Genomic DNA, 19,325 nt, shown 5'->3' on the forward strand with positions numbered 1-19,325 from the left:
ACGCGATGCCTCCCCCACTATCTGCCCGTATACCCGCACGAGCCATATTTCGAACGCGGACAAGGGGGACAACGCGAACAACGCGGACGACGCGGACGACGCGGACGACGCGAACAACGCCGCCTTCCGCTACTGCCTCTTGAACTCGTACTTCTTGTTCTCGTAAAACAGGTCCGTCTTCGCGCTTCCCAGGTTCACGATTTTGGGGCAGCCGTCTCGCTACGGGAGAGGGAAGAAAAAGAAAAAAAAAAAAAAAAAAAAAGATAAAAAAAAAAAAAAAAAAAGATAAAATTAACCAAGTTACGTTAACAACGTTACGACAAATCGCGCAGAATGAACGGCGGTCCACTCCCGCCGCGCTCAATCACAGCGAGGAGACTACTTCATACACACGCGCACCGCCGCGCATGTGTGCATTCCTTACGTCCTTCTCGCACAGGCAACACTCCTTACAGTAGTACGCGTCCGATATGCCCGTGCCTCCGCAAATGATGCATCTGCCCTGCGAACGGGGGGTGCGGGGGACAAATATAAAGGGGCAGTCGCCTATAGGTCGTTTCGCCAACGTAAGCGCAGGCCAGGGGGGTGATAGTTACAACCCTACGAATGTGCATGTGAAACACTAAGAGGGTCTTTCCAGTGGGGAGCTCCCAAAGGTGCAATCCTCTGGGGGGGACCGCCCCTACCTGGTAGCTTCCATAGTTACATTCGTCGCATATCCGCACGAGGGTGTAGGGCCTCACGTAGGAGTCGCAGATGGGGCACTTCCCGTCGCACTTTTCACATAGCCTGCCAATGGCTGCGAGGTAGGAAGGTTCGAAGGGGGGGGTAACAATGGAGGGAATATTACATCCACGTGGGTGAAGGGGTACGATGACGCACATCTATCGTCGTGACCAGGGGGCGCGAACAACCGCAGATGTTAATGGGTCTACGTTACGCGAATGGGGGAGGGGGTCGCCGGCCAGCCGTCCAGCCGCTTGCCGCCCCGCCCCGTCTTATAATTGCGCAGCTGCGTTCGTCGCTTCGCTGTTTCATCGCTCTCTTTTGCCGCTCTGCTTTGCTTCGCGGCGGCCATCCGCTCCAGGCATTACCTATCCCGGGCTGCTTGCGGCACATGATCAGGTCGGGGTCTGCGGGGGGGCAAAGTGAGGTGAAGAGTTTGTCAGCCCAACGAGCGCCGCAAAATTGAAAGCGACTTGTCCGCTCCGAAGGCACAGCTGTTTGTGCGTAGCTACGCGGGAGCTGCTGATCGGTGGGGGTTCCCCCATCTGGTCATTCTATCATTCGGTCATTTTGTCATATCATTTATTTATTTTTTTTTTTCTTTTTACGATGCTTGGCTGCCATTGTCGCTGCTAAGTTGGGGGGAACAAAAACGTTGGAGGGGAAGTAGGATGGGGTTCGCGCCAAAGGAAAGTCGCAATGAAGGAAACGTCGCAATGAAGGAAAGTCGCAATGAAGGAAAGTCGCAATGAAGGAAAGTCGCAATGAAGGAAAGTCGCAATGAAGGAAAAGTCGCAACAAACGAAAGGTAACAACGAACGAGCAGTTCTCACTTCGCATGCACGTTCATAACTACTGTGCCTGCCCTCTTCGCAAAAAAAACAGCAAACAATTTTTCCTTCCGTTTGAAGCCCGAGAGCATGTCGCTACGTGCGACGATGCCGACCTGCGCAAAAATTGCCCCGCTTAGAAGCGGTGACGGAGCGGCGACCAATCGTGCGAGCTTTACCAACCAGGTGAGGTCCCCTTCGCGTCAATTATGGGAAGGCAATTGTATGGCTCCCCCATGAGGTGACTCCCCAACGTGGGTTCATTTTTCTCTACAGGTTCGCCGCAAGAGCTTCCAGTTTACGCGTAAGTTCAACGGCATGCAGGGGCGCAGCGCACATCCACGACGTAGTGGTACACGCGCGGCGCGTAGGACTTCACGCGCTCCACGTGCAGGATCGAGACGACCCAGTGGGTCCCGTGCGCCAGGTAGTCCTTCAGGGCGAGTTTAAAAATTTCCAGCAGGACGAATTGAGCAAAGTGGAGACTCGCGGGGACGTTGTTGCTTCTGTAGGGGCCCTTCGCCTTCTTCCCCAATTTGTCGCCACCCCCCCCGGGAACCTCCTCACCAGGGGGATAGGATGACTGCCCAATGGAGGGGGGTCCTCCACTCTGCATGCCGTCCGTCTGTTGGAACCCCCGTCGAACCAACTCAGGAAGGGACAAACTATTTACGGTAGTCTCACCAACCCCGTTGACGCTGCTCACGTAGCTGTAGGTGCTTACTTGACAGACGAACTGCTCTCGGAAGACGTTTTCCCCAACGCCGTGTATGTGTAGGGTCCCGCCCACCTTACCGTCCAGAAGGTGAAAGGCATTGCACCAGGCGTCTACACTGTGTGGCAACAAGCCGAGGAGAACACGATGACACCTCCGAAGGAGCTTCGCATTCTTCGTCACGGCAAAGGAGTTCTGCCTTAGAAGGTGCAAATGGGTGGCCTTAATTTTATTCATCCGTATAGCATCCCTAAGTAGCTTCAAAGAATCCCCATTGATGTCACATGCGTAGAACTCCTTTATTTTCCCCTCACCTACAAACTTTAGGATAGGCAAAGTGAAATAGCCAACGCCACAGAACAAATCCACCACGATTTCCTTGCTCGCCACCATGTTAGTTCGGTTGAGAAATAGCCTCTTCATCCTCTCCTTCTCTGTCCCATTGCCTGAGCAGAACATGCACTTCTGCAAGTCTAGCTTATACACGACATTATTTTCTACGTGTATCGTTTTGGTGTTCCTTCCGAGCACTACGTGGATTTTATTTTGTCTCTTCGCTCCTTCTATCCTTTCGTAAATGGCTATCGCTTTGATTCTTCTCCCTCGTGGGTTGTTCTTTCGCCCCTCTTTGCTTTCGAGTAGGTCTTCCAGCTGCTTCTTCAGTTTGGCTAGTTGATCCACCCTCACTGCGCGCCGTCCAGCGGGTGGGGGGGACCGCCAGGGGGGGTTCAAAAGGTGCACATTTTCTCCCCCACCACGATAATGACCTTCTTCCCCCCCACCGCAGGGCGATCCGCTCTCCCAGCGAGTCGCCAAGCCGCCCAGCACAGTGCGCCTCCTCGCCAGACTCGCAATTTTAAGAAACGTCCCAACGCGCCTCACGCGCAGCTTCGGTTGCCTCCTGGTCGCCTCCCCTCCGTGGCCACCCCCGAACCGGTTGAACGCGTCCCTCACGTCCAGCCAAAGTGCGTCCACCGATGAGATGATCTTCCTACCGGTGCACTTCCTCAGCAGGGCCCTCAGCTGGGCGTACTTCCCCGTACACTCCCCCGTTTGCTTCGACGCTCGCTTCGCCGCTCTTTTCGCCGCCCGGTAGAGCCGGAGAACCCCCCCCAAATGCCTCTGGTGGAAAACCACGATGCCCCCCAAAACCTCGTATTTGGCGCTGGCCCTCACGATGAGCTTCCTCTCGGACTCGCTCAGGTACTTCTTCACCTTCTCATTAGCAAAGCTGTTGAACAGATTCGCCAGGCAACTCTTCAAACTCGTTTTTTCCTCCCCCCCATGGGAACTCCTATGTACGTAGAAAATGTGTCCTTCCTCTCTAAGCTGTATCTTCTCAAATGGAAAAAATCGCCTGACCTGTTCATAATTTTTTAACATTTCTATTTTTTCCACAACTGGGAGGAGAAAGGAGTCCTCCTCATTTTTGCCACTTATGCCTCCCTTGTACACCTCAATTTTGCGACTCTTATCGAATGCCCCCATCCTCTCCAGCGCTGTTTTCACCTCCTTCACGTAGGTTCGGTGCTTGGCAATTAGGTAGAGCAGCTCCTTCGGTGGCTTCTTCCCTGGGGGGGTCTCCATTCGGCTGCGACTGGCCCTCCGGCGCGACGTCCTCCCAGGTCTCTCTCCCCTCCGTTCGAGGTAAAAATGGGATTTGGCCAACTGGCCCTCCTCTCCCGCTTCGTCTACGCGGCTGTCCATGCGGTTGTTCGTCGCTTTACCTTCCCATTCGTTCACCTCCTTTTCTTCCCGCTTCTCTCCCCCCTTCTCTCCCCCCCGCTCGAGCAAAACCCTTCTACAATTCGCCACAACGGGCACGTCGAAGAAACTCCCGAAGGTGAAGACGGTGCACCCGCCGCCGACCACATACAGGTAGTCCCCCTCACTGGCAACCTTCGCCCTCACGTACATACTCTTGAAGGGGAACGCACCCAGCCGATACCACTTGCTCTCCTTCATCCGAAAGAGCCACACATCGTTCAGCGTTCGATGCATGTTGAGGCCTCCCATAAGGACAAAATCGTTGTGCCCCCACAAGCATGTCGCGTGAGAGAAGCGGTTCAATGGGAAGGCCCCCTGGCCATCCTCCCCGCTGGCTCCACAGCGAACGTTAAAGAAGTAGTCCCTCTTCACGTCATACGTGTGTAAGTGCTCCATACGGTCTTCTTCTCTGGACTCACTCGAGGGTGCACCCTCCACCCAGGCAGAGGAACACCCCCCGACGATGTGGATGACGTTCCTCCTTTTATTATACACCATGGTGTGGTTCTTCACAAAGGGGGGGGAGATCGCCCCCTCTCGATTGCCCTTCCCTGAGCGGTTCTTCCTCTCCCATTCGATGACGGCAGTTACCCCCACGGGTGTGTTCCCCTGAACGGGTAGTTTCTCCCAAACGGTCGGCTTCTCCCAAACGGTGAGCTTCCCCTCCCACATGTCATTCAGCACTTCATTCCCCTCCGTAACGCCGCCGTGCACGTAGAAGAGGTACACCTCCTTCTGCTTCTTGCGGTACCTGCGGACGAGAGCGCACGCGTGTCGGTACCTGCCGCGGGGTCGAGCGGGGTCTTCACCATGGCCGAGCGGATCACAGAGCGGATCACCGCGCGCATCCCCACGACTTCTCCCCCCGCTGCGCCGCCACTCCGCCGCGCACCACGCATTCCTCCGCACGTCGTACAGCCAAACGTCGCTCGAGCAACTCTCAGGACTCCTCCTCCCACCAAACACACACGCGTAGTTGCTGTCCAACCGGAAGAAGCAATGGTAGGACAGTGCTGGCAGCGGCGTCTCGTAGCTCCAAAGCTTCTTCCTCGAAACGTCAAACACTTTCAACTCCCTACTCCTCACCCCCTTAACAAACCCGCCAAACAGGTAAATCTTCCCCTCCCCTATGAACATATCATGCCCCCAAACGAAGAACTTCTCCAAATCCCCCTCACTGGAAAGGAGCTTCCACTGCAATGGGGAGTCCCCTCCCACTGGGGAGGAGCCACTCCTGATGTGTCCCTCGTCGGACAGTTCTATGCTGTACCTGCTCAGTTTGGTTCCTCCCTTAGCCACTCCGTTTGCCACTCCTTTTGCTTCTTCTGCTTCGTTTGCTTCTTTCGCTCCTTTCGCTTCTTTCGCTCCTTTCGCTTCTTTCACTCCTTTCGCTCCTTTTTTCTTCTTTTCCCCCCACTGCGTGTTTGACATTGTGGGGCTCCCGTTTTCTTCTTTTTCGCCTGACCAGGCAAGGTCCTTTGGGGCGGTTCCCCGGGGGGGACGTCCTCCCCCTTGGTTGCACTCCCCCCACTGCGTGCTCCCCCTGTAGCAGCGGTAAAACCCCACGAGCTGCCTCAAATTCTGGTCCATCTTCCCATTGCACAGGCTAAGCAGCTTCGCGATGGAGTCCTCCCCCAGGGAAGTAACCCCCCCCAGAGAAGTAGCCTCCCCCACGTAATGCTCCAGACGCATGGACCCCCTAATCGCCACAGTAAAGTAGCGGCTAAAGTTCAGCAGGCCACTCTGCTTCAGCCCAGCCATCTGTGCCACCTTCAGCAGCCTCAACGCACTCACCAGGTTGGCACACTTAACGTGAATGATAAACGGTTCAAATTTTAAAAAAATCTTTTTCGTCTTCTTTGGGGGCATTTTGGTGAGCTCTTCCCCATCCGTCCAGATTGGCTCTCCCCTGTGGTGGTCACCTCCACTTGGCGGGCTCCTCTGTGGAGTAACCACTCGGGAGTCCTCCTCCTCCCCTGTCTCACTAACATGGGGTGAAGTTTCCCCACCAGTTAGGCACTCCGTTAAAATGCGCTTCACCAATTTGGAGTCTTCTCTCAAATTTTGGTGCATATGGCTGGAGTAATATATCTTCACATTTTTTTTGTGTTTTGGCTTCTCCCTCTCGGGGGATGCCTTTCTTCCCGTCGCGGTGGGGTCAGCTGGGCCACCCCCGTGGTAACTCCTCCTTAGGTACGAAACGAACGCGTCTTCCTCTTCCTCCTCCCCCGCTTCGTTCTCTTCACCCACTTCTTTCTCTTCACCCGCCTGCCCAAAGATGACCAGCCTCCCCGAACAGCACGAGCTGGTGAAATACTCGGGGCTTCTGTTTATCTCGTAAATGCAGGGAGCGGCCAGCAAGTCGATGCTTTTCTTAATGGACTTGTCCGCTGCACCATCATTCAGGTTTCTCTCCTCCACCATGCGTTTGACCTGCTCTTCCATCCCTCTGGGGTCCTCCCCAAAGGTGTCCTCCCCCTTCCCTGCTGCTCCCCCTTTACACCTCCTGAAGATGTTCACATAAACGTTGCACACGTCACGTTGGCAGTTCTCATAAATAGAGGCGTACCTGGGGAGCTCCCCCCCCATGTCGACGACCCTCTCTGCGTCTCTCTTCCTCCTCAGAAAGGGGTCCATCGTCACGCCGATGTGCGTAAGTAATTATCTGTGCGGCGGTTCGCCTCGTTGGTGAGTCTCCCCTCCTCGGTGCATAGACAGTAGGGAAAATCAGGCAGACCCTTTGGCCTCTCTCCCTTAGCGGAAAGGAAGCAACTCTCGCAGGGGGGTCCCCAAAGCGGGTGTTGCCTCCCAGCTGGTGGTTCATACGTGAGCGAATGCGTAGGGGCCTACCCATGAGCACATACTCAACGTGGCTTCGAAATGCGACGTTTCTTTTTCCTTTTCCAAAGTGAGCAGTGCACCACCCATGCGCGGGTCGAGAGTCACCCGTTGAGAGGCAAACTGGTAAAGCAGCGAAGTGGTAAAGCGATAAACTACGTACCAATTTGACGTGCCAAATGGCCTTTCAAACGGCAGGCCTACAATGTTTGCTCCTTTGCAATCGGAAAAATGACAGAAGAAACTGCAGGGGTGCAAAAGAGGGAAAGAGTCATTCTGCCCCTGTCATCCCAAATGGCAGTCTCGCAAAAATAAGAAATGACTGCAACATGTATGGCGGGGAAAAGGCACACCTCAAATCAAATGCATATATGCAGAGCAATCGCTGGGACACCCCTTCACGTGGTAAACCCACTTGGGGGGACATTCACGTAGAAATTTCCATCCCCTAGGCAAACGCCGTCAACGAATTGTTCTTTCGCAAAGGGGTGGCAGTCTGCGCCGTTTTTTTTTTTTCTTCCTAATGTCTCACAAAGGATCCGCGAAGTGCATCCCCTTTTTTTTTTTATTTATTTTTATTTATTATTTTTTTTTTTTTTCCAATATTCACTTGAACGGTAAAACGACGCCACCTCCTACATGGTGGAAAAAACCGCATGCGACGTTGAAGCGACGTTGAAGCGACGTTGAAGCGACGTTGAATCGCCACAGTTTTGCCATTCCCTTTGTTTCCTATGCGAGACGTGAACCGAGGGGCGGCAAAGCGGGCAAGGTGGGAAAAATAGCGCCGCGCACGGGGAGAGCACGCGGGGCCTCTACTCTCCACAGCATAGTGCCAATCTTTTGTTCAGCTTAGGTAACCTTGAGAGGCAGCTAGGGGTTGCCTTTTACATCTCTCAAGTAGGATGCGCCCCCTCCCATTGGACCATCAGCAACTTGTAAGCGGATAACACTACCTGCCCTGCATACGGATGGGTGCCCCCAAGTGAAGGTATATAGGTATATACTTTCCGCAGAAACGACATCTGCGCAGCCGCGACGCCTCCCCCAATGCGCCGCACCGCGTATTACTATATTTTCGAAGCAACGAGAATGGCGCGTGGGTTATGCTCACCGGGCATCCGCCACCCGTCACCCGCCACGCATCACCAATACGTACTCCCTCACGAATGGCACTAGCGAACATGCCCCACATGGTATATTATATATGCATTATGTATACATACCGTCATACATGCATACTATGCTGCAACCGTTTGTATGATACTTCCCAGCTGCTTGGCCGCCCTCCCTTGTGTTTGTTTGTAAAGAAAAAAGGGGGATTTTCACGCAGTTCGCTCAGGCCAAAACAGGGCGATGTTCACTCTGTTTCGTTTTCCCTTTACGTAAGGCTGTTTTTTTTTCTGCTCACGCTGCAGCCAATGTGCCACACGAAGTGATGCACTCGCTCGCTGGAAAGGTTCAATTCGAAATCCAATTTGGCGCTTTCGCTTTAATTGGGCATTTCGGATGGCAGCCACGCCCCCTCGGCCATTTGCCAATCACCGCTCAGCATGGCCAAGTGGGTTGACCACCTGCCATGAGATGCATACCCTCGCCCCTCACGCGATCATCCGTGCGCGCCAGATTATGAGCATATGTGCCATTATGTATTGCGCATGTACGTAATATATATATAAGCAATTTATACGCAATATATATATGTAATATATATATGCTTATATATGTTTATATTTTTTTTTTTTTTTTTTTGACTCACCAAAATGGGCACTTTTCACCACTTTCGCAATTTTTGCCTGACCTGTTAATGCAAAATTTGCCATTTTGTCCGTGTATTCCTGATTTAAAAAAAAAAAAAAATCACCCTCATCTGCCGCTTGACTTCTTAAGTTGTTCGTTCATGCATACCGCGCGCTTTCATGTGATCCCCCACGCACGCCGCGGACGTGTTTATATGCCCACTTAACCCATCCGACGCACGGAGGCCCCCGCTCGAACCAACTCGCAAATGCCGCATCCCCCTTCAGCCAGCAAAATGAAATTAGGCAAAGGGAACATTTGCGCAGCCAGCAGAGCCAGCAAAGACTCCCCCAAGTTTCTCATGAATTTTAAAATTAAATGAAAGGGAGAAGAGAAGAAAGAAGAGGCAACATATAAGGCAAAGAAGAAAAAGAAAAAGGCAAAAGAAAACGTGCAGGCAGCTGCGCAGCTGTGTGCCCCTATCTCCACGCGCTGCGCCCCCCTGTACGGGCCCTTCACTGCTGCGTTTATAAGATTGATGAGTTTGAGACATCGCCCCTGTGCATGTACATGTTTATTTCACTTTATATACCATCACCCCTGTGCACACTCGGGAGGGCAGTTCTTCAACCGGTTGAAGGAAGGCCCCCACCGACATCCCCCCTTTTAAACACGCATGTATGTATTAAACGTGGTTTAACTGTCCTTCCGTACTGCTTCTTCTTCTTCTTCTTTTTTTTTTTTTTTTTTTTTTTTAAGTGAGACAAAGCGTTCCGCATAGCGCTTCACTCCGAGGGGGAGAGAGGAACAAAACAATTACACGAATTGCTCCTTCTCTCTTCACCCCTGTACACTTTTATGGAATAATTTTTTAAGTAACACACAAAGGGGACATCCATACAAGTGCATGTCGTACGTAGTAACCAACACTTTCATCCCCGTTTACCCATTTTGAAGTACCCACAGTGCGCGCGATAGTTTATCCCCTTGCGCACCTGTCTTTGTGGCATTAGTTCATCTGCTTATCTGCCCATTTGAAGCCACGCCCCTGGCGCCGCGGCATCGCAGCACCGCCCTGTTAAGTCCCTTTAAAGGGGTTACCTCTGTTCTGCCCCCTTCTCGTACTACCGAGGGGGGGTGTAAGAGTGACCCCATTCTGGCTCCCTTCCTTTTGGATAAACTTTTTTTTTTTTTCCCCTTTTTTTCCCCTTTTTTTCCCCTTTTTTTTGTGTATGCTTGCCGTTTTTAATTACCCAATCGCAGAGTACCCCAGTGCGAATATTTTTGATTGTCTCTTTTGAAACAGCTGGGCGAGTGGGTCGACCACCAGGGGGGAAAGAAGAAGTCTCGACGTTGTAAGCCGTCCCCAGCCCCACCCCCAGCGTGCACGCACATATATGCGTACGTACCCAGGGTATGTCCCCCCATGTGTATACGTCCGAGCACACCGCAGAAAAAAATAGGACAGACGCAGAATCGAGCAACCATGCAGAGGCAGACACACATTTTTTAAATGCCCATTTGCACGTATCAATTTTTAACTCATTCGCTTGCCTCCTCAGCAGCGTAACGTCGAAAGGGTGCGATCATCTGTCTTTTTTTTTTTTTTCTTTTTTCGCTTCCCCGTGTGACGTGAGGAGGCTTATCAACTTGCAAGTAGGGCAGAGCAGCTTCCAGGTTGGTGAGCACCGAGGAGTTGGACCATCCACTTAAGGAAAACTACCCGCTGCTGTCCCTTTACGCTACCCCAGCCACACCACCCAGGGAGAGCAGGCCGCACAAAGGAAGCTCAATAGCAAACTATGGAAGAAGAAAAACCGGACGAAGATGAGGAAGTTACAGTAGGAAAAAATATCATTCACAACAATTTCGAAAACGAGGATTTTCTGAGCAACTTTCGGCTTCTGCTAGAGCGTCAGTGGCCGGATGGAGTGAGGAGCGCCATAGAAAGGGGTGCAATAGCAAGAGGCACAGTTGAACGGGCTGCCGTTGAAAGAATCGCCATCGAAAGAGGCAAAGTTGAACGGGACCCAATTGAACGGGCTGCGGTTGAAAGAATCGCCATCGAAAGAGGCACAGTTGAGAGAAGCAAGTTTGAGGGGAGCGCCGCGACCAGCGAAGCGGGCCCGAGAGAGCCAGCCCGGAGGGAGGCAACCCGGAGGAGAGGCCAAGGCACGAAGAAGCTCATCATCCATTTGGTGCCCTCCCGCAAATCCGACCTCTACACCTTCTTGAAGAAGAAAAAGGAACAAGTGCTAAACAAATATGGAAAGGATGAAACTTATAAGTATGAAAGCCACATAAGTTTGACTGGGTATTTTTTTTGCAATAATATCGTCACCTTTGCGAAGAGTCTCTACGTGTATTTGTTTTATTATGTGAAGCTTTACCACGTGTCTAGGACGTTGTCCCTTCGGGATTTGTTCTTTTGCATTCCGTGTGGCGTCGGGGGGAGGTGGGAGAGGTTGAAGAAGCGAGACCAGCCGCATCCGCAGCCGCAACCGCAGCCGCAGCAGCTGCTAGATGTGCACCCCGCTTCCCCGGCGCAACCCGTAACGCGCAACGCCCAGGAGAAGCGCATCCTGACGACGAACGACGGGTACGTGATCATCCCCATCATGTGTGAGTGGCTAAAAAGGATTTTCGAGAACTTCCGTTTTTTAATTAAAAATGACAGTTTCGCATCGCGTAGGAAGTATGGCCAGGGGGGAAGGGACAAGTCCTCCAGAAGACACTTGCGCAAGCGTTCGGCGGTTAAGAAGGAGGGCGGCCACTTCGCTGGTGCAAGGGGGAGGCGGCACCGGGTAGAGGAAGAACAGTCGGAGGAGCTTCCACTAAGGATACCTTACCAAGGGAACAACGCTACAGGGGTGATACATCCCGTTGTGGGGGAGGAATGCCCCACGCCGTGTGAAGGTGGCAACACTCCCCTAGCGCAACACAATGGCGAAGAACCTGCGCTGCAGTCGTGTGCAAGGCGGAGCAGAGGACGGTGCAGTGTGAGCAGTGTTAGTACCTCCGCCAGCAGCGGGGACTTGGGGCTGTGCAGCGAGGTGGCGCAGGTTGAGGGCACCCGGGGCGGCGCGCAGGTGGGAGATGCCTCTCCTGCGTTGGGCCCCTCGGTTTGTGAAGAGGCGGACCCAGCGCGCAGCGGTGGAATGCGAAGAAGCAGTGGACTGGAACGAAGCAGTGGAATGGGAGGAAGCAGCAAACCCATTCGAAACTGTGGAGCCAGCCGGGGCAACAAGATAAAGTACCGGTACAACCACGCCAAGGTGCGCTTGCTCGAGTTCCGCATAAAGAACTGCAACCACATTTCCCTCGCCTCCAACCGGAGGGACCAGGGCGTGCAGAACGAGATTGCCCACATGTACAGAGACATGAAGTACCACTTCTCCAACTGCGCGTGGGACTTGGTGATGTTCGAGTGCGTGGAGGGGGGGGAGATCGCCAATGGGAGCGCAGGGGAGCGCCCCCCAGGTGGCAACCCCCTCTTGAATGAAATTTTTCGCTTCCGCAACTTCGCCGTCTCGTGACTTTCGCGGGGGTCCAGCAGCTGAGCAAAGGTACACCTGTTATATTTTTTATTTTTTCTTTTTTTGTTCGCGTTTTTCCCCCCGAATGGTAAGCCCTACCGCGTGTATTTCGTTTCACATTTGTGAAAGCGAACGGAAGTTTTTAATCCCCAATTGTGGAGAAGCATACACATATACATGCACATACACGCGTGTTTTTTTTTTTTTTCCCCGTGTACGTTTATGATCGCAAAATGCGTTGCATGTTCACCTGGCGTGCGTGACCGTTTAGCCCCCTTTGCGAAGGAGAGCAGAGGAAGAAGAACTTCCTCCCTGCCGCAGACACATGTCTACAGGGAAATTTGCCGAAAGGGGAGAAACCGGCGCGACCAATTTTTTAAACCGTCTTTAAAGGTATCAGAAGTTTTTTTTTTTACTCCAGTGGGTAAAGCACCCATTTTGGAGTGCCTCAAGGAGAGGAATTCCCATGTGTTGCGCGCAATTGGGTTGGAAGTTGTTAAAAGGGGGAAGATTGCTAATGAGTAGCTTCCTTGTGGGTGCTTCCCCAGTGTGGAGATACACACCCATCACGCACAAGCGTTTTGTGAAGTAAAAAAAAAAAAAAAAAAAAATGGCATGCGAAATGGCAAGCCGAGGGGCTAAGCTAACCTTTCACAGTTTGGCAAAAACGGGGTGGCGAAAGTTGTGGCCCTTCTGCAGCAACCAATCGAAGGGGGAACATCCCACGAGGTGCTAAGTAGCAGGAGGAGCTAAGAAGTGGCAGGGGGTGTCAACTGGGCACCATGGCGGATTTCCCATCGTGCGACCTCCCCGTCGACCTTTTTTCTGCACACAAGTTGGGATTAGCCATATTGGCTAGCCAAAATGGAAATCACACTTTTTCGCCTGAACAAAAAAAAAAAAAAAAAAAAAAAAAAAGAAGCAAACACGTAAAGCGTAAGGAGTGACGTGCGAAGTTAAAATCGTTCACACAGATCTGTCATTCCGCAAAGGCACACAGCAGGGCAACACGGCAAGCGCAGCTTTCCCCCCTTTCGCCACTTTTCTTCGACAACGTGTGGGCATACGCCTTATGGTAGCTGACCCGGCTGCGTCAGTCCTGCCCAGCTGCACACACAAACATGAGTGAACAGAAGTATGAACAAGCGGAAGACGAAGCGCACAGGAAAGGTGCGGCGGAGGAACGACTCACCTACCACTATGGCAGTCACCGTTCTGGGGGGGGCGGCCGCAGCGAGGGGCCTCGCGAGGGGCCTTGCGAGGCACAATTTTGCGAGGGCTATTCCGCACTGCGGGGCGACAGCGGGGGGAGCTCCAACTCGGGAACGTCCACACACGGGCTCAGCAATGGGCGCGGCAATGAACACCGCACAGTGGGAATAAATTTGTACACAGGACGGGCCCCGCATTCGAGCCGGGCCGATGCGCGCACCATGAGCTGTCAGGAAGACCCCCCCAGCAACTGCACACTTCATGTGAGGGGGTCGAGCCGTGCCAACCCCCCAAGGGACACACGCGTAGCTGCAAAGCGATGGCTCCTCCGCGATTGGTGTGGAGAAGCACACCCCTCATATGAGGCGCAGAATCGCAGCACGCACGACAGGGGGCACCACCTCGAGCTGTCCATACCTCCAACGAACCGAAATGGGAAAAGAAAAAAAATCCAAAGGAGGTACACCTCCCACCCGAACGTAAGTGGAAGACCCCGTGCAGTTACACCTGTTAGGAAGTTCCCACGCAGTCGATTTGCACATAAAGACGAAGCGGTTAAAATTAAAGGGAGAGAAGAACCCACCCAGTGGGGAGAACCCCATTCAGGTGAAAACGCCAAGGTGAGATGTGGCACACTGGTTGGGATGAGCAAACTACGAAAGATATACGAAAGGAGCGACGACTACCATGTGCGTAGTGGTAAGCGGCATGCTCCATTCCACGGGGATGATGGTCACATGGCTAAGACGGGAAAGGGCACCAAACAGGAGCACCAGTCAAACGGGGTTGCTCCGATAAGCAGATACGCCATCGAAGGGGGGGAAGACCCTCCAGATGTGAACCCCCCCAGTGGGAACAAACTTTGCCAAGTAAAGTACCTACGGCAAGTAAAATTCCTGTGCCAAGCGAAGGGCTACGACCTCAAAAGAATAAGCCTCATGTTGAGTGCCAAAAGGGTAAATCACGTTTTCCACGATAGGGACACCATCTTGTGTGCCTTTTTAACGCCAGAAAAAAGTGCCAAGTATTTCTTCAGCTTTAAGGACCTAGGGAACGTGGCAAATTTTAACTTGATGAGAGACGTCACTCCTTCGGACGCAGAATACATCGTCTTCATCTTTATCAATGGGTCGGTGGTCATATGGGACAACTTCCCGAACGGTGGCAGAAACGACGTGTTCATTAATAAGGTCATCATGTTTTTAAATTCATTCTCCGATGAGTTGCTGCCCGTGCACGTGGTGCAGGAGGACACCATGTATTACCATGAGTGGGGGGGGTTAGCGGCACCATCCGAGGGGTTGGCAGCAGCGTCAGCGGGGGTAGAAGCACCATCGGGGGGGTTAGAAGCACCATCGGGGGGGTTAGAAGCACCGTCGGATGGGTTAGCAGCACCGATGAAGAGCTTCTCTCCAACTTCGGATGGGTTAGCAGCACCGGTGACGAGCTCCCCCCCACCGTTGGAGGGCTTCCCCCTGATCAGCGGGGGAGTGATCCGCCTGCGCAGCGGCTCCCTGGAACAGAAGCTCACCGTGTCGTTCGCCCTCTCGCAGTCCATTCGCCTCGACGTGCACGAAATGCTCATGGACATCACCATCAACAAGCTCTTCATCGTATCGAAGCAGATTGCCAGTCGGGGCACCTGCACCATGTCCAATCAGGAGGTCTCCAGGATGCTGGACGTTTACTCTAGCATAATTAACGTCAACGCGGTGCAGGACTTCCTCGACGTCCCGGAGTACTTCTGGAACAAAGTGCAGTACGAGCACGCGTGGTTCGAGGTGGGGCAGAGACAGGCACGGGGCTTCCCCCTGTGGAGCCACCCCCGCAAAGTGTACTCCCATCACGCATTTGTCTCCTCCTTCACCAATTTGTCTCCTCCTCCCCCCATTTGCAGATCTACACCTACCTGGAGATCCCCGAGCGGATCGGAATCCTGAACAAGCGGTACAACTACTACAAGGACTTCCTGAAGGCGATAAAGACGGAGGTGTATAACGAGAAGACGTTCCAGACCTACCGGGTGATCGTCCTGCTGCTCTTCATCCACGTGTGCGCGCTGATCGTCAACGATTTGTTCTTCGCCCAGTGAGGGGAATCGGTCAGTCTGCGGGGAATCGGTCCGCGGTGGGGCACTCCTTTGGCGGATCGCCCTTCGCTAAACTCCCCCGCGCTCATTCGCCATGTTCACATACAAGTAGTCGCAAATGGCCTTGCTGGTTTGACTGGCGCTGCCAGGGGAGGGGGCCAGAGAGCCTACCCCGCCCGCATCGCCCTGGGACGCAGGGAGAAGGGGGTCTGGGTCTTCTCCTCCTTCCCCGGTAGAGGCCCCCCCCACAGAGGAGCTTCCCTCCACGGAGACCTCCCTCCCGTACTCGTGAAAGCACTTGTGCGCCTTGCTGTACTTGTAGGTGATTACAACGCTTTGCGCGGGGCCGCCTCCGCCACTGGAAGCGCTAGTACCGCTTGAACAGCTGGAAGCGCTAGTACCGCTTGAACAGCTGGAAGCGCTAGTACCGCTTGAATCGCTAGAAGTGACTGCCCCCCCTTCCGCAGCCGCCTTCTGCTCGACGAGCGCGCGCAGGAAGGAGAGCATTTCGTCCCACTCGCCAGACCCCTGGCTGTACACTTGAAGAAATAAGTTTATCTGGTCAACGGTGCTGATCCGCTCGAAGCTACTCCTGTTTCTAAAAACCAAGTGGTCCACCCTGGAGAGAATCGCATCATCACAAATTGAGAGTCGCTTGCAGCAGTGGAGCAGACGGCACAAGTGCACATAGTTGTAGGAGAGTACCTTGGGGATGTTCCCCGTGATGATCTCTACGCATTCTTTCATGTTGCCGTCTACATAAGGGAGGAAGGTAAAGAACTCCAGTATTATTATGTACTCTCCTGGGAGGGCCTTGTGCTGGGTCCTCAGCTTGGACAGAAGGAATGCTAGCAGCCGCTTATACACGAAGGTGTAGTTGAAGTAGTTCAGCTCTCTGTAGGCGCACATCAGTTTGGTTAGCTGCTTCAGTGAGAGGAAGGCGATGCAGGAGTTAACTCGGGCGAAGAGCAGCGGCACAACGCGGTCCACGGGGGCGCCCAGGCTGCTGCTGTGACTGCTGTGACTGCTGTTTTTACCGCTGGCGCCCTTTGGGGGGCCCCCTCCGTGGGTGCTTTTCGCCAAGTGGCAGTACTCCTGTTCATCGTCGTTGTTGCGATTCTCGTCCACCTCCCCACGCCGAGGGGCTTCTTCCTCCCCTACTTCTCCACCCCCGCGGCGCGACAGCCTCTGCAGGATGGGCCCAATCTGCACCAGCGTGTTGTACACCGAAATGGAGTCCATCGCTTTTACATTTTCGCAGATGAACTTAACCAGCCGGAGAAGCAACTCCTCATGGTTGCCACCACTCGTCTTGGGTGAGTAGGCAGAAATGAGATGGTTGACGTGGTTACACCTAACCTCTTTAAAGTTTCCTACAATGTGGTGGCATGCTCCATCCAGCAACTCCGCATCATTTATCTTCAGCTTGGTCAGCGCGTGCAGGAGGCTGCAAAGGCGCTTCATTTCGTAGCGGTGGAAGTGCCTTTTGATTTCCCCCACGAGCAGCTGCATCAGCTCAAAGTCCGAGTAGTTAAGCTGGTTGCTCGCCAGGATGTACCTGTAAATGTTATTGTGCCTTTCCGGGTCGTACGCTTCGCCCCCTTCGCGGCTTCCACCGTCACGTTCGCCGCACTGATCGTCTTCCCTCTTTTCCCTCGCCGCTTCCTCTTCCACCGCTTCCACCCCCCTGAGGAGGCGCAGCGCCCGGCTGGACAAAATAGAGTAGACCTCAAAGTTCCTCTGCTTGCAGAGGGCATACGCCTGCAGGGTAAGCACCACGTCTGAGAAGGTGAACCCCCTACAGTGCCTCTTCACCAACCCGTCATACACGTTAAACATGCGCTTGCTAATGAACCCATTCTTGACGCTCTTCTTGATTGCATAGCTCACGCTCTCCCCCGGCATGTTCATCAGCTTCTCTACAATTCCGCTCTCGGCATCCCCCTGCGTCTTCGCGGAGTGCATCCCCCTGCGGGTGAGGCGGTAGCACCGGTTGGGGGGTAAGCTGCCCACTGCTCCGGCTACTACTCCGCCCACTTCTCTACCCACAGCTCTGCCTGCTTCTCTACCCACAGCTCTGCCTGCTTCTCTACCCACAGCTCTGCCTGCTTCTCTACCCACAGCTCTGCCTGCTTCTCTACCCACAGCTCTGCCTGCTTCTCTACCCACTTCTCTACCTACTTCTCTACCCACTGCTCTACCTACTGCGCCGCTCGTCGGGCCGCTCCCCCACAGGCATCTCCCCACGCGCTGCGCAAGCCGCATCTCGCCGCTCACGAAGGCAAAGCGATGTGCAGTGTAAGCAGAAGTGTGCCTAAGCGTGTATGGCAGTACGTATACATATATCTATATATATATACATATATATATGTAGCGTTTTTTTTTTTTTTTTTTTTTTTCCCCACTTCGTGGCACGCCACAGTTCGGGCACCCTCGCAGCGAGGCGCAGCGGGACGCAGCGGAACACAGCGGCACGATTCGCTTTGCACCGACCAGGGGGGGCCCACTTCTCGCGAGGCGGCACAACGGTCGCAGCGAAATATTCACCGCAATATGTTAAAAAAATCAGCCTACGTAATTTAATGATGAGCCTTTCCTTTTAACCCATCAGGTGGGGGGAACAAAACGGTGATGCAAAACGCACAACTGCTTCGCCCTTCCAACCGAACGGGGCACCCTCCATGCGACGAGCAAAATCATCCCTACGCTTGCAACACTTGAGGGGACGGACCAACCGGGTCTTATGAACCCCTCCCAGAAAAATAAGCGGCGTGGTGTGCGAAACATCAAAGGGAAAGATGAACCGATATGGTGGGCTAATAGGCTGATGGGATGTCCCCCACGTGATGCTGTGCACACGAACCAGCCTGTCGCTCCCCCATGGGGAGGACTGTGCTGACCCGCAAACCTTTTAATAGTATGGTCCACCACAGGAGGGGTGGCTAAGAAGCCAAATGCTAACAACATAACCACTGCTTCCCCCTTTAACAGACGTCCCGATTTTCATGCGAAAGGAGGTGCAGATGATGAGCAGGTAGAAAGCTGCTCTCCATTCGGGGGTGGGTAGGGGCAGCCCATTCGTCACCCTTAACTCCAGGGCAGAAGAGAACATGCATAGTTACCCCTACACACAGCTGTGTGAATAGCAAAAAAAAAAAAAAAGAGACTCTCTTTTTCTGTAATCACCCTTCTTGTTCCCGTCTGCTGCGAGCGGTACGTTGTTATGATGCCCCTCCTGCACAAAGAGGTAACCACGCTGCGCTTCTTTGCATGTTTTCATCCCGTTTGGACGCTCCTCCGTGGTGCAAATGAACCCCCCATGATGGCACTTCTCTTTAACTGCTGTCACATAAGTACAACACATATGAATGCCCTTACGTTGGTATAATCTCCCCCGGTGTAGCAGCAAACAGGGACCATTCCCCACCCCCGTCTCCTCCTCACCAGTAGCGCACATAACAACGGTGCTCCCCAAATGGTCAAACAGGAGTGTTGCACATGTATTTATTTGGGGAGAGACCAACCGGTTGTGTCCGAGTCGCCGTAACTCTCCTCCTTCTCCTCAGCTACACCTCCATTTGGTAGCCCCTCGCGGGAACACCACAAAATGTTTGTGCGTGCTCAAATGTATGCATCGCACGTGAAGGCGTATTTTTTTCATTCTCCCTGTGCAGTTCTACAGGGGCGACGCAGAAGTGGTTGACTGGTGACCTCATTCGTGCAGGAGTACATATCAATGCGAAACTGCTGGGGAGGTAAAAAAAAATAAAAATAATAACACCTGTGTTCACGTGACGTACAGTACAATATATAAACATATCTGCTTCACGCCCCGCAATGTAACACCCTTTTCCTCGTGCTATATGCTGCCA

At 53.3% G+C, this 19,325-nt stretch overlaps 5 protein-coding genes across 5 annotated transcripts, besides 9 other annotated features; 2 read left to right on the plus strand and 3 right to left on the minus strand.

Annotated features, from left to right (window-relative positions):
• Positions 1-30: 30 nt before the first annotated feature.
• On the minus strand, positions 31-1,594 carry PVX_001785 (hypothetical protein, conserved). The gene is made up of 5 exons (XM_001612669.1): positions 1,335-1,594; positions 1,095-1,133; positions 687-799; positions 425-502; positions 31-219 (listed from the first exon to the last, which is right to left on the minus strand). Exons 1-5 carry the CDS (start codon positions 1,564-1,566, stop codon positions 130-132), a joined length of 552 nt encoding a protein of 183 aa, XP_001612719.1. The 5' UTR covers positions 1,567-1,594; the 3' UTR covers positions 31-129.
• Positions 243-301: a microsatellite.
• A 272-nt stretch (positions 1,595-1,866) lies between the features above and the next one.
• Positions 1,867-6,675, minus strand: PVX_001790 (hypothetical protein, conserved; the record flags this gene model as incomplete). The annotated part of the gene is made up of 2 exons (XM_001612670.1): positions 1,867-4,789; positions 4,931-6,675. 2 exons carry the CDS (start codon positions 6,673-6,675, stop codon positions 1,867-1,869), a joined length of 4,668 nt encoding a protein of 1,555 aa, XP_001612720.1.
• Positions 6,676-7,442: 767 nt separating this feature from the next.
• Positions 7,443-7,485: a microsatellite.
• Positions 7,486-8,532: 1,047 nt separating this feature from the next.
• Positions 8,533-8,620: a microsatellite.
• A 723-nt stretch (positions 8,621-9,343) lies between these two features.
• Positions 9,344-9,382: a microsatellite.
• Positions 9,383-10,418: 1,036 nt separating this feature from the next.
• On the plus strand, positions 10,419-12,152 carry PVX_001795 (hypothetical protein, conserved; the record flags this gene model as incomplete). The annotated part of the gene is made up of 1 exon (XM_001612671.1): positions 10,419-12,152. One exon carries the CDS (start codon positions 10,419-10,421, stop codon positions 12,150-12,152), a length of 1,734 nt encoding a protein of 577 aa, XP_001612721.1.
• Positions 12,153-12,752: 600 nt separating this feature from the next.
• Positions 12,753-12,773: a microsatellite.
• A 280-nt stretch (positions 12,774-13,053) lies between these two features.
• Positions 13,054-13,083: a microsatellite.
• A 795-nt stretch (positions 13,084-13,878) lies between these two features.
• PVX_001800 (hypothetical protein, conserved) lies at positions 13,879-15,456 on the plus strand (the record flags this gene model as incomplete). The annotated part of the gene is made up of 2 exons (XM_001612672.1): positions 13,879-15,145; positions 15,262-15,456. Exons 1-2 carry the CDS (start codon positions 14,009-14,011, stop codon positions 15,454-15,456), a joined length of 1,332 nt encoding a protein of 443 aa, XP_001612722.1. The 5' UTR covers positions 13,879-14,008.
• A 66-nt stretch (positions 15,457-15,522) lies between these two features.
• PVX_001805 (hypothetical protein, conserved) lies at positions 15,523-17,418 on the minus strand (the record flags this gene model as incomplete). The annotated part of the gene is made up of 1 exon (XM_001612673.1): positions 15,523-17,418. The coding sequence occupies one exon, from the start codon at positions 17,416-17,418 to the stop codon at positions 15,523-15,525; it is 1,896 nt and encodes a 631-aa protein (XP_001612723.1).
• A 77-nt stretch (positions 17,419-17,495) lies between these two features.
• Positions 17,496-17,668: a microsatellite.
• A 130-nt stretch (positions 17,669-17,798) lies between these two features.
• Positions 17,799-17,836: a microsatellite.
• Positions 17,837-17,839: 3 nt separating this feature from the next.
• Positions 17,840-17,862: a microsatellite.
• The last annotated feature ends 1,463 nt before the right edge of the window (positions 17,863-19,325 follow it).

The sequence above is a fragment of the Plasmodium vivax genome, chromosome 6 (assembly GCF_000002415.2).
Source record: "Plasmodium vivax chromosome 6, whole genome shotgun sequence".
Classification (NCBI taxonomy): Eukaryota; Apicomplexa; class Aconoidasida; order Haemosporida; family Plasmodiidae; genus Plasmodium; species Plasmodium vivax.